This window comes from Barbus barbus, assembly GCF_936440315.1.
Source record: "Barbus barbus genome assembly, chromosome: 40".
Classification (NCBI taxonomy): Eukaryota; Metazoa; Chordata; class Actinopteri; order Cypriniformes; family Cyprinidae; genus Barbus; species Barbus barbus.
In genome coordinates, this window is record NC_136718.1 from 705,194 (window position 1) to 720,572 (window position 15,379).

The 15,379-nt window shown below is 41.0% G+C and overlaps 1 protein-coding gene across 1 annotated transcript in view; it reads right to left on the reverse strand.

Moving 5' to 3' along the window:
* LOC306859433 (calcium-responsive transactivator-like) overlaps positions 1-15,379 on the reverse strand; it is a gene marked incomplete at both ends in the record, with an annotated part of 91,139 nt that overhangs the window by 24,863 nt on the left and 50,897 nt on the right. Inside the window, one exon of the mRNA XM_079400450.1 lies at positions 11,185-11,346. Coding sequence (XP_079256576.1) covers positions 11,185-11,346 — 162 coding nt within the window. The remainder of the gene's footprint in view (positions 1-11,184; positions 11,347-15,379) is intronic.

Consider the following 15,379-nt stretch of genomic DNA (forward strand, 5'->3'; position numbering starts at 1 on the left):
GCGGTTGCTGCTATGTAGTTGCTAAGGTACCCGGGGTGCTTGCTAGGGTGTTGCTAAGTGGTTGCTAAGGTACCCGGGGTGGTTGCTAGGGTGTTGCTACGCGGTTGCTAAGGTACCCAGGGTACCTGCAAAGGTAAAATATTAATTAATATTATTACGGCAGATGTGAAGGGGAGGAGAATTTATGCATCGGGTTTTTTGATAGGGATGGGCATTTTTGGCAGTTTCTCATTTCAATTATCGGTAGGTTTCAAAAATGAGTAAACGAATCGGGTAGTGGGGTGTGCGGGAATGGAGATAATGGAGATCATGCATAATGAAAATATCTAAAGACTGTTATGAAAATGAATGTTAAAAACAAAAATATGACATGAAAACCTGTCTATGAAAACATGAACGCATGATTAGAACACTGTTATATTATGATTATGATGTAGCAATGTTATTAAAAAAGAAGCATCTAAAAAGGAATAGCAGCCTGGGGTGAAGCTGAAGAGTGACTTTATGCCAATATACTGAAACCAATTCTATGACACATCCTATGATATTAATCAGATAACTTTGATACATAACAGACGCAACATTACTTTTTATTTATTTAACCTTTATTTAACCAGGCAAGTTAATTTAGAACACGTTCTTATGTACAATAACAGCCTGGCAGGAGAATTAATATCTCCTGAGACATACAAACATATATCACAATACATAATTCACAAAAAAAAAAAAGGTTTCAAATCTCAGTTAAAACATTTACAGATTGAGGTCAAATGCACATACTGGAATATCTCTCTCTAATTTCAATAACTCTTCAAAAGCGGAACGACCATAAGTAGTTTTATTTCTAGGAATAGCCAAGGAAATATAATTTGATGATCTAGTTGTATATGTATTAAGATGAGGTTTCAACAACTTTTGAAGATATTCAGGTAATAAAAATAAAAATATACCAGTGAGTTTCTCGTCTTATATGCCATAAAAGGGAGTATAATTCACAATGATGCGTTCTGTAAGGTGCATTAGTAATCAATCTAATTGCTGCATGATACAACATGTCTAATTTCTCCAGAACGCCTTTACATGCATTTCTATATATCACATAATTAAGTAGTTTCGACAAGATATTTCTTGGCTGAGGTGGTAAACAGATCTATTTCGAAACAAAAAACTAAGTCTAGATTTAACTTTCTTCTGGAGATTAATGACTTGAATCTAGTTTTACATAGCACAAAAACAAAAGTAATGGGGTTTGGGGAAAAAAAAAAACGAAATAATAAAGACATTATAACTCCGGATGGGGCAATAATTGAGGTAGTATCTTCGTATAAATATCTCGGCTAATCTGGCTTAATAGTTCCTTGATTTACTACCCACATAATTAAAAGCCTCTTGAACTTTATTAAAACTATCGTGTGCTTGTTTTAAGCCTTCATCATATGATGATCCCACAACATAAAGAATAGTATCATCCGCATATAGGTGAATATAGGTTTTCTGACCACAGATAACCTGAGAAATATTATTAATGTAGATTGAGAACAGGGTTGATGCTAACACAGACCCCTGAGGGACCCCTTTATTAATAGTTAATGGTACGGATAATTGTTGGTCAATTTTTACATATTGGGATCTGTTAAATAAATAGTTAGAAAACCAAGATAGAGTTGAATTAGACACACCAATACTACGTAATCTGGATAACAAAATAGAATGATGATGATGAACTGTTATTACAACTTGTATCTGCACAAAAGGATGCAAATGCCAGTGAACTTTAAGTTACGCGTTATAGTGAGAGAGAGAGCTCCCGCCATGATGCGCTTTCATAACAGCACGCTGAAACACAGGCAAGGACAGAATTTACTATAGGCTAGATTTCTATAAAGTTCTCATTATAATGCTATGTTTATGACAGATTTGTGCTATATTTTCATCTACATTATCATGTGATCACAGGTTCCTGAAATCTCCTGAGCATTTTCAAAGCTATATGAAGTATGAAAACAATTTTAATTGAAGTATGCTTACTGTTGAACAAATATGATTTGTTCAACAGTAAGACAAATCATTGTACTCTCAAATCAGTACTCTCCCCCCACTCACCATCATGAACAGCACTGTGACTGCAGTGGAGTCATTCATATTCCTGGGCACCACCATCTCACAGGACCTGAAGTGGGACATTCACATTGAGTCCATGGTTAAAAAGGCTCAGCAGAGGTTGTACTTCCTTCGCCAGCTGAGGAAGTTCAACCTGCCACAGGAGCTGCTGAAACAGTTCTACTCTGCCATCATTGAATCCGTCCTCTGCACTTCAATAACTGTCTGGTTCAGCTCAGCTACCAAATCTGAACTCAGAAGAATACGTAGCATAGTCTGGACTGCAGAACGAATCACTGGTACAACCCTCCCCACTCTGTACTTATCCAGAGTATGCAAAAGGGCTGGCAGAAGGGCAGAAGAACAGTTTCTTCCCTCAGGCAATCCATCTTATGAACAATAATTATGAAAAATAATTGTGGAATACACAATACTATTTATTTAGTCATTTAGCAGACCCTTTTACCCAAAGCGACTTACAAATGAGGACATAAGAAGCAATCAAAACCAACAAAAGAGCTACAACGTGCAAGAGCTATTACAAATCTTGGTACAGATAATTATTCTTTTTTTTATAAATAATTTAATTAATTTAATTAAAATTTGTTTTAATTTATGCACTTATAAACTGTCAATTTGCATATTGTTATTCCCCATTTACTTGTTCTATGTTTATTCTTTTATTATCTGTGTTTTGTCTTGTCACTGCCATTCTGTTGCACTATGGAAGTTTCTGTCACAAAAACTCCTCGTATGTGTAAACATACCTGGCAATAAAGCTCATTCTGATTCTGATTAACGCTCGTTTTGGAGCCCTGGAGAAGTTTTGACATGCCCTGACATTTGTGTTTTTTCAGTATCTTGAAAACATATTAATGGCACATATGATTGTTGCCCAGTCTGTGCTGAATACAGTGTTATCAGACTTTATCTGATAACACTGTATTCAGCACAAACTGGGCAACAATCATATGTGAGCAGCATGAATGTATCATGAGCAGTATTATGAGCAGCATTATGTGTAAACCAGGTTAAAGAGATTGGTCTTTAATCTAGATTTAAACTGACAAGAGTGTGTCTGCTTCCCGAACAGTGTTAGGTAGATTGTTGCAGAGTTTGGGCACTAAATAGGAAAACGATCTCCCGCCCGCAGTTGATTTTGATATTCTAGGTATTATCAAATGGCCAGAGTTTTGAGATCGCAGCCGACGTTAAGGACTATAATGCAATAAGAGCTCACTCAAATACTGAGGTCCCAAACCATTCAGGGCTTTATAGGTAATTAGCAAGATCTTAAAATGTATATGATGTTTAATAGGGAGCCAGTGCAGTGTTGACAGAATCGGACTAATGTGGTCATACTTCCTGGTTCTAGTAAGAACTCTAGCTGCTGCATTTTGAGCCAGCTGGAGTTTGTATATTAAACGTGCAGAGCAACCACCTAAAAAAGCATTACAATAATCTAGCCTCGAGGTCAAGAGCACATGAATTAATGTTTCTGCATTTGACATTGAGAGCATAGGTAGTAATTTAGATATATTTTTAAGATGGAAAAATGCAGTTTTACAAATGCTAGAAACATGTTTTTCGAAGGAAAGATTGCTGTCAAAAAGTACGCCTAGGTTCCTAACTGATGACGAAGAATCGACAGAGCAGCCTTCAAGTATTAGACAGTGATCTAGGTTATTACATGCAAAGGTTTTTGGTGCAATAATTAACACCTCTGTTTTTTCAGAATTTAGCAGTAAGAAATTGCTAGTCATCCAGTTTTTGATCATTTTGTCATTACTACTGTGCTGCTGGGTAATATCTGCACCTGCTGATGTTATATTTTTTTGTTAATTTAGCCACTGTATTAAATAAATACTTGGGGTTGTGTTTGTTTTCTTCTAAAAGAGACCTAAAGTAAGCAGATCTAGCAGTTTTTAATGCTTTTCTGTAGGATAGGGTACTTTCCCACCAAGCAATACGAAATACCTCTAATTTTGTTTTTCTCCAGCTGCGCTCCATTTTCTGGGCTGCTCTCTTTAGGGCCAGAGTGTGCTCATTATACCACGGTGTTGGACTCTTTTCCTTAATCTTCCTTAACCCTTTAAAACTGGCTGTATCTGCGCCGACACATTAAACCAAGCTGTATTCATGTTACCATAACTCTTCAACCATTTGCACCATCACAATAATTCAAATTGCTCCTGACAGCAGACAACATGCGCTTTTCGGCAATATATGGCTTATTACTGTAATTTCTTGCGCTCCGTCGACAAATCACGGCTGATTTCCGGAAGAGCGGGAAGGGAGAATTTGAATGGAGAGATAGGGAGCGCAGAGTTTTGGATTGCATAAAATAATAAACGAAACAAACAAAAACATGGTGAAGGAGGAGTAAATAGCACAAGAGTCGATTGGGATGATTTTTGATGAGACTTTGGGAGCAGTCTGAGTGACACTTTTTCACATGTAGTGTGTGCATCGCTATTATGAGTCCGTGAGTGTAAATGAATGGGTGTATGCATATGCACGCATGAGTAATTGTGTGCGTGTATGAACAAAAAAGCCTCCTAAATGAAAACTGTGCAACCCAGTGTCCCAAAAATACTTGTATATATGTAATATAGTTGAAATTTGAAGTAAGAAGTGTTGGATTATTTCGATCACGATTTTTCTCTTTTTTTATAAATAAAAAACAGAAAATGTATTACTGTTGTTTTTTATTTTTGTGTATTTAAATTCTGTTTACAAACTCACCACACAAAATTAATGGTCAAAAACTGTACTTGTTTGAAAGCCATCTGTTTTCTGAAAAAATGACACCTTGCACTTGAAAATAGCACATTCTGTTAGAATTTTACAGTCAAATAAACAAAATATGTAAAAATGACCTATTTTACCCTTAGGTTTTAAAGGGTTAAGCGTAAAGGAGCAACCGTATCTAAAGTGCTAGAAAAGTGCGAGTCAATAGTTTCTGTTACATCATCAAGTTTTTCTGCACTGTTGGATATGCTGAGGAATTGAGATAAATCAGGAAGATTATTTATAAAGCAGTCTTTTGTGGTAGAAGTGATGGTTCTACCATATTTGTAACAAGGAGTTCACTTTACAGCTTTAGCTATATGGAATATACATGAAACTAGATAATGATCTGAGATATCATCGCTCTGCTGCAATATTTCAATGACACTGACATCAATTCCATATGACAGTATTAAATCTAGAGTATGATTTCGACAATGAGTAGGTCCTGAAACGTGTTGTTTATCACTAATGGAATTTAGAATGTCTATAAATGCTGATCCTAATGCATCTTTTTCATTATCAACATGGATATTAAAATCACCAGCAATTAGGACTTTATCTGCAGCCAGCACTACCTCAGATATAAAATCAGCAAATTCTTTAATAAAGTCTGTATGGTGCTCTGGTGGCCTGTATACAGTAGCCAGTACAAACATCACAGGGGATTTATCATTAACACTTGTTTCTTTGGATAACGTTATATGACGCACCATTACTTTGAACGAATTATACTTGAAACCCGACCTCTGAGAAATACTGAAAATATTGCTATAAATTGTGGCAACACCTCCCCCTTTAACTTTTGGACGCGGTTCATGTTTGTAAATGTAATCTTGGGGGGTAGAATCGTTTAAAGTAATGTAGTCATCTGGTTTTAGCCAGGTTTCTGTCAAACAAAGCACATCTAGTTTATGGTCAGTGATCATATCATTTACAAAAAGTGTTTTTGTAGAAAGGGATCTAATATTCAATAAGCCAAGCTTTATCATTTGTTTATCTGTATTATATCTGTTTTTTATTTGTTGAACACCAATTCAATTGTTTTCTGTATTTTCTAGTTCGGGGAACAGACACGGCCCCTATAGTGTGATATCTAGGTGAAAGAGTCTCTATGTGCTGAGAATTAACTGACTTCTGTGATGTGAGGCGGCTAGCAGATGGTCGGTTTAGCCAGTCTGTCTGCTTCCTGACCTGGGCCCCAGTTAGTCAAGTACGAACTTGACTATGTGCCATATTTCTAGAGAGAAGAGCGGCACCACCCAAAGAGGGATGACGACCATCTCTTTTCAACAGGTCAGGTCTGTCCCAAAAATTCTTCCAATTGTCTATGAAACCTATGTTATTCTCCGGGCACCACTTAGACATCCAGCCATTGAGTGATGACAGTCTGCTATGTATCAAATAAGCAGGGAGCAGGGAAGCAGGGAGCGGACCAGAGCATACTACAGTGTCTGACATCGTACTTGCAAGTTCACACACCTCTTTAACATTATTTTTAGTGATCTCCGACTGGCAAAGTCGAACATCATTAGCGCCGATGTGAATAACAATCTTACTGAATTTACGTTTAGCATTAGCCAGCACTTTTAAATTTGCCAAGATGTCAGGAGCTCTGGCTCCCGGTAAACATTGGACTATGGTGGCTGGTGTCTCTATTTTCACGTTCCGTACAATATAATCGCCAATAACAAGAGCACTTTCATCAGGTTTCTCAGTGGGTGCGTCACTGAGTGGGGAGAACCTGTTTGATGTTTTAATCGGAACGGAAGAGTAGTGTTTTGACCCATTACTCACCGTGATTGAAGAATGATTCTTTTACCACTGTTGTTTAATGAACTCATGAAAAATGGAGCGAGAAAAAAGAAAACAATAATACACCCGATCAGAAACGAATGGAACCGCGAATGACAAGCTAACGGCAAACAAATGCTAGCGCGCTGTACTCGCGGTTTTAAAAAGCGAACGATCAAATTAGTTTGATAGATAATACCAGAAATATGGTGGGAATTAAATTATATATTGTCACTTTAAACAACAGAGAGTGAAAGTAAGATAGAGATTCAACAGAAAAGCGAAGGTACACGGAGCTACAATCGCAAACCTCTCAGCAGCACGACAGACAGGGACAGACAGAACTCTCAGTATATTCTTCACTGGATCAAGCTGTGCGACACATCGCGTTGTGTTCTTCTTCTAAGGCAAGTTCTGGGTTATTCCTCTCAGCGCGTCTTCTTCCATAAATGAAAAGTAGCCAGGATGTACTCTTCTCGTTTGTTTACCAAGGTGATGTGGGCGTTTACATGTCGTGCGTCTCACGTGGATGTTTAGAATTCGAAAAGTGCATGGGCGTGATCGGATTAGAGATGATGACTTGAGACGGGAAAAACAGGACATCGTGTTGGTTTCATATGGATTATTTTATCAGAAAATGCTTGTATTGGACATGACTTCATTTAAAAGTAGACATTTCAAGCTTTCGTATGTTTCTCATGTCTTTGTGGCGAGTATTCACTGAGATTCAGGTTGTTTTATTTACATTGAAGAGAGATGACAGAGACTGAGATGGCAGAGAGTGACCCTGTTTATTTTCTTTATTTTACAAAAGCACATTATTTTGTTGTTATGACTATACAAAAATAAAAGTAGACCCTTTGCAGTTTCAAACAATACCTTATTCTTATCTCTACGATCAAAAATTATGGAGTATTTTTAGTTCTTTTCGCGGTCAACAAGAAAATACGAGACAGACTGCACCAGTGTGGGCTTCGGCCCCAGAGGGTTAAACTGGTTTTCTCTCTCACTCTTATTAATGCAACTTCTAGAATACATTTTTGATTGTCAAAATCTCCCCAAATCAGTTACATGGCCCAAATGCTTAAAGTAAGAATCAGGCCCTACACAAGCTCCCGTTCAAGATGTTGATGCAGAAATGCATTCTTTCATGCGTTCACCCATAAGATTGGTTTGCAGCAGTCGATCTGGATGTGTATTTTCATGTCTCAATTTTACCTTGACACAGACTGTTTCTTTGGTTTGCTTTGAAAAGTTGAGCATACCAGTATAATGCCCTCCCCTTTGGGCTCATCTTCACCAAAGTTGCAGAGTGTGCTCATCTCAACGACTGACTTATATTAGCTCATTCATGAGATCTGTTGTGTGAGCATGGGGATTGATGCACAGGCACCTCAGCCATCTGGGGCTTCAGGTCAACTGGGAAAATAGCAAGCTCTTCCCTGTCTCTTCATCATCTTGATAAAGCTTGATTGATGCACATGAGATCACTTTAGCACTGGCTGCACAGCCGATTCCCAAGATGGATATGGCATGGGCGGGTGATCATTACTGTTTATTCATTATTCAGCCCATGGTAAGACCTTGTTTTTCTATGGGCAGGACTGTCCTTAGAACAAGTGTGGAGGCATTTTGTTGTCACAACAGATGCCTTCAGATTGGGTTAGGGTGCTGTGTGCAAGGGGCACACAGCCTCGGGCCCCTAAACAAAGACCTAAAATGCAGTGGCATATCAATTACCTTGAGTTACTGCTTCATGGTAAGCATGTGATCATCTGAATGAACAACCTGCGATGGCTGCGTACATCAACCATCAAGACCGTGTATTCTTGCGGCGCAAAACACCTGCTATCTCCTCATTTGGAGTCAGACATGGCTGAAATCACTGCAGGCCATTCACATCACTCAGGCTACAGCCCCCTCAACTAGGCAGGCTTATGCCCTGAACTGGAGTATGTTTGTGGAGTGGTGTTATTCTTACTAGAAGCCCCAGGAAATGCCCAATCAGTGTTGTGCTTTCCTTTCTGCAAGAGAGGTTGGAGAGGAGGCCGTCTCCTTCCACCCTGAAAATGTTGCCACCATTGCGGCACAGCATGCACAATGTATGGCAGGTCCCAGGGGAAGCACGACCTGGTCATCAGGGGGCGTATTACAGAAAGATCCTAACTTAAAAATCTTATCTTATCTGTTTGGTAACCATGGTAATTTAAGTTAGGAGCACATTTAGGACAAAAGCCATTACAGAACAGCATTTCCTAAGTGCGTTATCCTATCTTAACTACAGATAGGAAAGTAGTATTACAGAAACCTCCTAACTTGACAAAACATCCTAAAAACTGTCTTAACTTTAGAACAACCCCACAGCTGTCCTAACTTCAAAATTATTTGAAAGCTAACAGAAAAAAAAAATGCTTACAATTGCGCTGTCCAACATGGCATTACACTTATTAATACTTGAAAATGAAGAACGGAGATCCTTAATGGCAGAAAGACTCTTGGAGGACCCGGAAGATGTGTTAAATTTTGATGACAAAACACATAAGTAATTACAGACTGCCGTGCAACATGATACTACAGTTAGCACAGGAACTGCAACCAGCATTATAGAGACCAACAAAGCGTCACGGAGCATTACCGGTTATACTGCAAGTGACTAATGCCTTACGGTTTTTTGCAAAAGGTGATTTTCAAAGTGAAGTAGCTTTTATTGCAAAAATGTCACAACCTGGTTTGGCTAAAAATCGAACAGAAGTGGCAAAGGCAATCAGTGCTTTAGCACCTACCTACATTAGGTTTCCAACAGGAGGTGAGCTTTCATCTATCAAGTCCGAGTTTTCCCGAGCTAGTAGAATGCCAGGAGTTATAGGACTAGTGGACGGCTCTCTCTTTCCAATGAAGGCCCCTAGTGGCGAAGATGAGGAAGCTTATGTCAGCCGAAAGGGGTTTCATGCTCTCAATGTGCAGGCCATTGGGGATCACAACATGATTATAAGACATTTAGTGGCGAGGTGGCCTGGGTCAACACACGATGCCTTCATTTTTAATACAAGGTAGGTTAGCATTACATTACAGATTTAAATATATGTATGCTGTGGCGGGAGGAGCAAACGACAGACACAGTGGGTGTGGCATCAGGCCTCGGAGAGGCTTTTATTAAACAAAATAATAAAATAAAGTGTCCAAAGGGGGTAAAAGTGTCCAAAAATAAACAGGGGGTTCTGGTGTCCTCGTCGTGCTGTGGGGTTTGTGAAGGAGGGCAGTGTTCTGAAAGGAAGGGTCCAGGTAAGGGGCGGAGTCCGGCGGTCGCACGCGCTCCCCTCTCGGGACCGGGGCGCGAGTGGCGGCGGCTTCTTCTAGCGGCTTCGTCCTTCTTCGGCATCCTGGCCCGTCAGCAGTCTCGCGGGTGCGGAACTCGATCCATTCTCGACGCTCCCTTCCTGGACCCACGAGGACACCAGCGTGCATGCACGGGGGACGAGACAGTTCTCTCGAGGAGAGGCGCGTTCGGCATTTAAACAGCGGCGGTGATGAGGCTCTATTCAGATCAGGTGTGTTTCAGCGCTCCTCCTCTCTCACACACCCACTCCTGTCGGGAGCCTGGTGAAGGGTGGCGAATACGGGACGGGGTGGTGATGATAATAAGGGGGGAGGCAGCCGACTCGTCACAATACATATTCAGGATATCCTTTGAAACCATTCCTGATGACTCCTGTGATCAATGAGCAAACACCAGCAGAAATTTGGTATGATATATGGATGTAGAAACTAATTGACTGACCTCTTTTGTTATACATCATACTGTACAATGTAAATATTGTGCCACTGCATATTATATTTTATCCTGTTTACAGATACAACCAGCCACATAAGAAATGTAGGTGCAGACAGGAGCGTTTCTTTGGAGTTTGGAAGAGCACGTATTTCAGAATAGTATTTATATAGACATTATTTAAAGTAACCAGACAACTAAATAGCTAAAGTGAAAATGCCTTTTATATATTTTAGATGGAGATGCCATGATACTAGCGGAGGTTACCTCCAATATTCCCCAGAGAAGGTTGCTCTTTTCATCAAAGCCACAGCTGTCTTGCATAATATGTGCAGAATGGCAAAACTGCCTGATCCAGAAGTGGATATAGCAGAGGGTGACGAAGCAATACCTCAACCACAAGGACTTAACCCTGGGTTCCACATGAGGAATCACCTTATTCAAAGATTTTTTACTCACATTTGGCACTTGGCAAATGTCATTTTAGGCCCTGCTTCAACATTTAAATGCATTTATCAATCCCAAAGCACACTGACTTAAGTGAAATAACAGACTGCCATTATTATACTAGAATTATTTTACTTTCCGACAAGTATAGAAATCAATGTAATTGCATCGAAGAAAAAAAAAAATAGCTGAAGAACTACTAAAATTAGCACTTATGATTTCACCTCTGTAAATCTACAGCACAATCTAGACTAGTTGAATAAAATAATGGTAACAGCCCTTACCTTGTTGTGGGACACGATAACTTCCCATTGGCCTTTGTGACATTATGCTGTTCCCCTGGTTTCCCTGTGCCATTATTCCAGTCTGCTGGCCCTGGTAGTGCTGACCCCCTGCTGAGGTGGATGAGTAATGGGGTCCAGTGCCTTGCTGATGCATCACAGAAACTAATGGGAACCAGCACCACAAACAGTGTAAACAAAAGTCTTTTGTTCAAAAAATGTTTCAAAACACTGAGGTTACATCCAGGACTAAAATGTTGCTGTACAGTTTTTGAGAACTAAATGAAGCAGGGGTAGAGTCTAGAAAGAAACACTGTCAGTTAGGGACAGAGGGCAGCATTTCAGGGTTTTAAAGACCTAAAGAATGCCTTAAAAAGAGGATTAAAGCAAAAGTCAGAGGAAGGGAGCAGCCTCCTGCTGATGAACTGAATGTGTTTGATCTCTCTCTTGAGGGTCAAGAGATATTTCTAATGAAGCATCTTTACCCATGCAGAAGAACAACTCAACAGTAGCACATGGATGAATATCAATAAACCTGTCAAGAACATGTCTGTGTTATATTTTTACCCAAAATGTGTGTTTCTGTGTGTGTGTACCTGGTAGTCCCAAATGTCCCCACAAGGATAGCAATGCCAGTAAATTTTGGATCATCATGCCAAAAACTTGTATTTTGAACATCTAAAATGGCAGAACGTTTTGTGTGAGGGGTAGGTTTAGGGTTAGAGGAAAGAAAATATCATTTGGTCAGTATAAAAACAATAACGTGTTGAATTGGGCATGAAACAATGTAAAATTTAAGCAGTTAATTTCGGCAACTGCATTTAAGTACGGGATTCTCTAAATTTGTGTTCGGAACATGACTCGCTGGTCATCATATCAAGTTCAAGTTCAAGTTGAGCTTTATTGTCATTCCGCTACATGTGGGGACATACAGTGGAACGAAATGTCGTGCCTCGCAGGACCACGGTGCTACATAAATACAGACATTCAACAATTAAGTAAAAAACACTATAAACCTATACACAACTAACCTACTGACAGATTTAACTATAAGTATACTATATATATATATATATATATATATATATATATATATATATATATATATATATATATATATATATATATATATAAGTATTTACCCTATACAAACTAAAAAATATAAGATAAAAAAATACAAACTATACGAATGCTTCACAAATACTGTACATGTGCAAAGAGAGACATTTTGAGTCAAGCAGCTGGTTGGGGAACAGAGCAGGATGATTTGTAATGCCTGAGCATGTAAACATACATATATTGCTTTTATATGTATAAAACGAGTCTTTTGTGGGATTGTGTACGCGCAGCAGTGTGTGTAAAGTGTCTAGTGCACATAGAGGAGAGTGTGTTACTACAGGTGGTTTGCACAGGCCCACTCACCTGTGTGTAGCACACTTCGAATTGCACAAAAAAAGTTCCATACAGCTTTTTCTTTGGTGTGGTAAGGTTGGGGGGGGGGGGGGGGGGGTGTTTGGGGTGGGGCGTGGTCCATGTTTCACATAAAACATGGACCACATAACATGCTTCACATAAATATTGTTTCAGGGCTCTCACAGCCTGTGGGAAAAAGCTGTTGAGCAGTCTGGCGGAGTGGGCTCTGATGCTCCGGTACCATCTTCCTGATGGTAGGAGCTGTAAGAGACTGTGGGAGGGATGGGTGGAGTCCTTCACGATGCTGTTGGTTTTGCTGGAGCATCGTGTAAGTAAAATGTCCAGGATGGAGGGGAGAGGGGCACCGATGATCTTTGCAGCTGTGTTCACTGTCCGCTGGAGGGTCTTGCGGTCAGCAGCACTGCAGTTCCCGTACCAGACAGTGATGCACCTGGTCAGCACACTCTCAATGGTGCCTCTGTAGAATGTGGTGAGGATGGGTGGAGGGAGACGCTGTTGTGCCTTTTTGGAGAGTGACATGGTGTTGGTGGTCCAGGTGAGAGCCTCTGTGATGTGCACCCCCAGGAATTTACTGCTGCTGACTCTCTCCACAGTCGAGCTGTCGATGGTCAGTGGGGGGTGGTCAATGGAGTTTCTTCTGAAATCCATCACAACCTCCTTTGTCTTCTCCCCATTGAGGGACAGATTGTTAGTGCCACACCATTCAGCCAGCTGTGCCACTTCCTGTCAGTAGTGCATTTCATCGTTGTTGCTGATGAGACCTACCCCTATTGTGTCATCAGCAAACTTGATGATGTGGTTGGAGCTAAACTTGGTAGTGCAGTCGTGGGTTAGCAGTGTGAAGAGCAGCGGGCTGAGCACACAGCCTTGTGGGGCCCCTGTCCTCAGTGTGGTAGAGCTCGAGGTGATGTGGCCGACACGGACTGACTGAGGTCTTCTGGTTAGAAAGTCCAGGATCCAATTACACAGGGAATTGTTAAGGCCCAGCAGGTTTAGTTTACTTATGAGCTGTTGTGGGATTATTGTGTTGAATGCCAAGCTGAAGTCAATGAACAGCATTCTAACATAGGAGTCTTTATTTTCTAGGTGGGTAAGAGCCAGGTGGAGGGGTGGAGGAAATTGCATCGTCCATAGAGCGGTTTGGACAGAATGCAAACTGGAGCGGGTCGAGTGTGTTGGGGAGGCTGGTTTTGATGTTGTGCATGACTAACCTCTCAAAGCACTTCATCATGATTGGAGTCAGTACTATGGGACGGTAGTCATTTAGACAGGACACAGGTGATTTCTTTGGTACCGGTATGATTGTTGTGGATTTGAAACACGTGGGGACAACTGCCTGGCTCAGCGAGGTGTTGAAGATATCTGTTAGGACATCTGTCAGCTGTGCAGCACAGTCTCTCAGAACACGGCCAGGTATGTTGTCAGGTCCCGCAGCCTTGCGTGGGTTAATCCTAGATAGGGTCTTCCTTACGTCGGCTGGAGACAGACAGAGTGCCCGGTCGTTGGGAGGTAAGGGCAGTTTTTGTGCAGGTGTGTCATTCTGCATTTCAAACCATGAATAAAAGTGGTTGAGTGCATTGGGGAGGGATGTGTCCTCATCACAGGCCTGTGGCGGGGGCTTGCAGTCAGTGATGGTCTGAATGGCTTGCCACAGGCTCCGTGTGTCTCTGCTGTCTGTGAAGTAATTGTTGATTTTTTAAGCGTATGACCGTTTTGCATTTTTGATGCCACAGGACAGACTGGCTCTTGCTGTTTTGAGGGCTGCTTTATCTCCTGATCTGAATGCTTCATCTCTGGTCTTTAGCAGCCCACGAACCTCTGCTGTCATCCATGGCTTCTGGTTTGCACGTGTGGTGATGGTCTTGGTGACTGTCACATCATCAGTGCACTTTTTGATGTAAGCAGTCACAGTTTCAGTGTACTCATGCAGGTCTGTGTGGTTGTTGTAGGTGGCTGCCTCTTTAAACATGTTTCAGTCTGTGTCCTGGAAGCAGTCCTGCAGTGCTGAGGTGGCATTGTCTGGCCATACTGTTATCTGCTTTTGAACTGGTTTGGCGAGTTTGAGAAGTGGTCTATATGCTGGGATTAGCATAACAGTGATGTGGTCCGAGTACCCGAGGTGGGGGTGGGGTACAGCCTTGTAAGAGTTCTTTACTGTTGTGTAAACAAAGTCCAGTGTGTTGTTTCCCCTTGTTGCAAAGTTCACATGTTGGTAGAACTTTGGCAAAACTGTCTTTAAGTTTGCGTGGTTGAAGTCACCGGCTATGATGAAAAAGCCGTCAGGGTTATTTGTTTGTTGTTCGCTGATGGCGCTGTACAGTTCACAAAGCGCATCCTTAGCGGTTGCACATGGGGGGATGTAAACTGCAACAATAACAATGACTGTGAACTCCCGCGGCAGATAGAACGGTCGACACTTCACAAACATAAACTCCACCAGCGATGAACAGTGTTTTGATAATACTGCAGCATTGTTACACCAGTCTTTGTTGATGTACACACACAAGCCCCCTCCGTGGGTCTTACCAGACAGTGATGAATCTCTATCCGCTCGGAAGGTGGTTAGCCCGTGCAGCTGAATGGCGAAGTCCGGGATGTTGTCGTTTAGCCATGTTTCGGTGAAAATAAACACACAACAATCCCTTGCCTCATGCTGTGTAGACCGACTGAGTTGAATTAAGTCCAGTTTGTTTTCCAGAGATCGAACGTTTGAGACCATGAGTGTTGGAAGAGCCGGTCTTGTGGGGTTAGCTCTTAGCCTAGC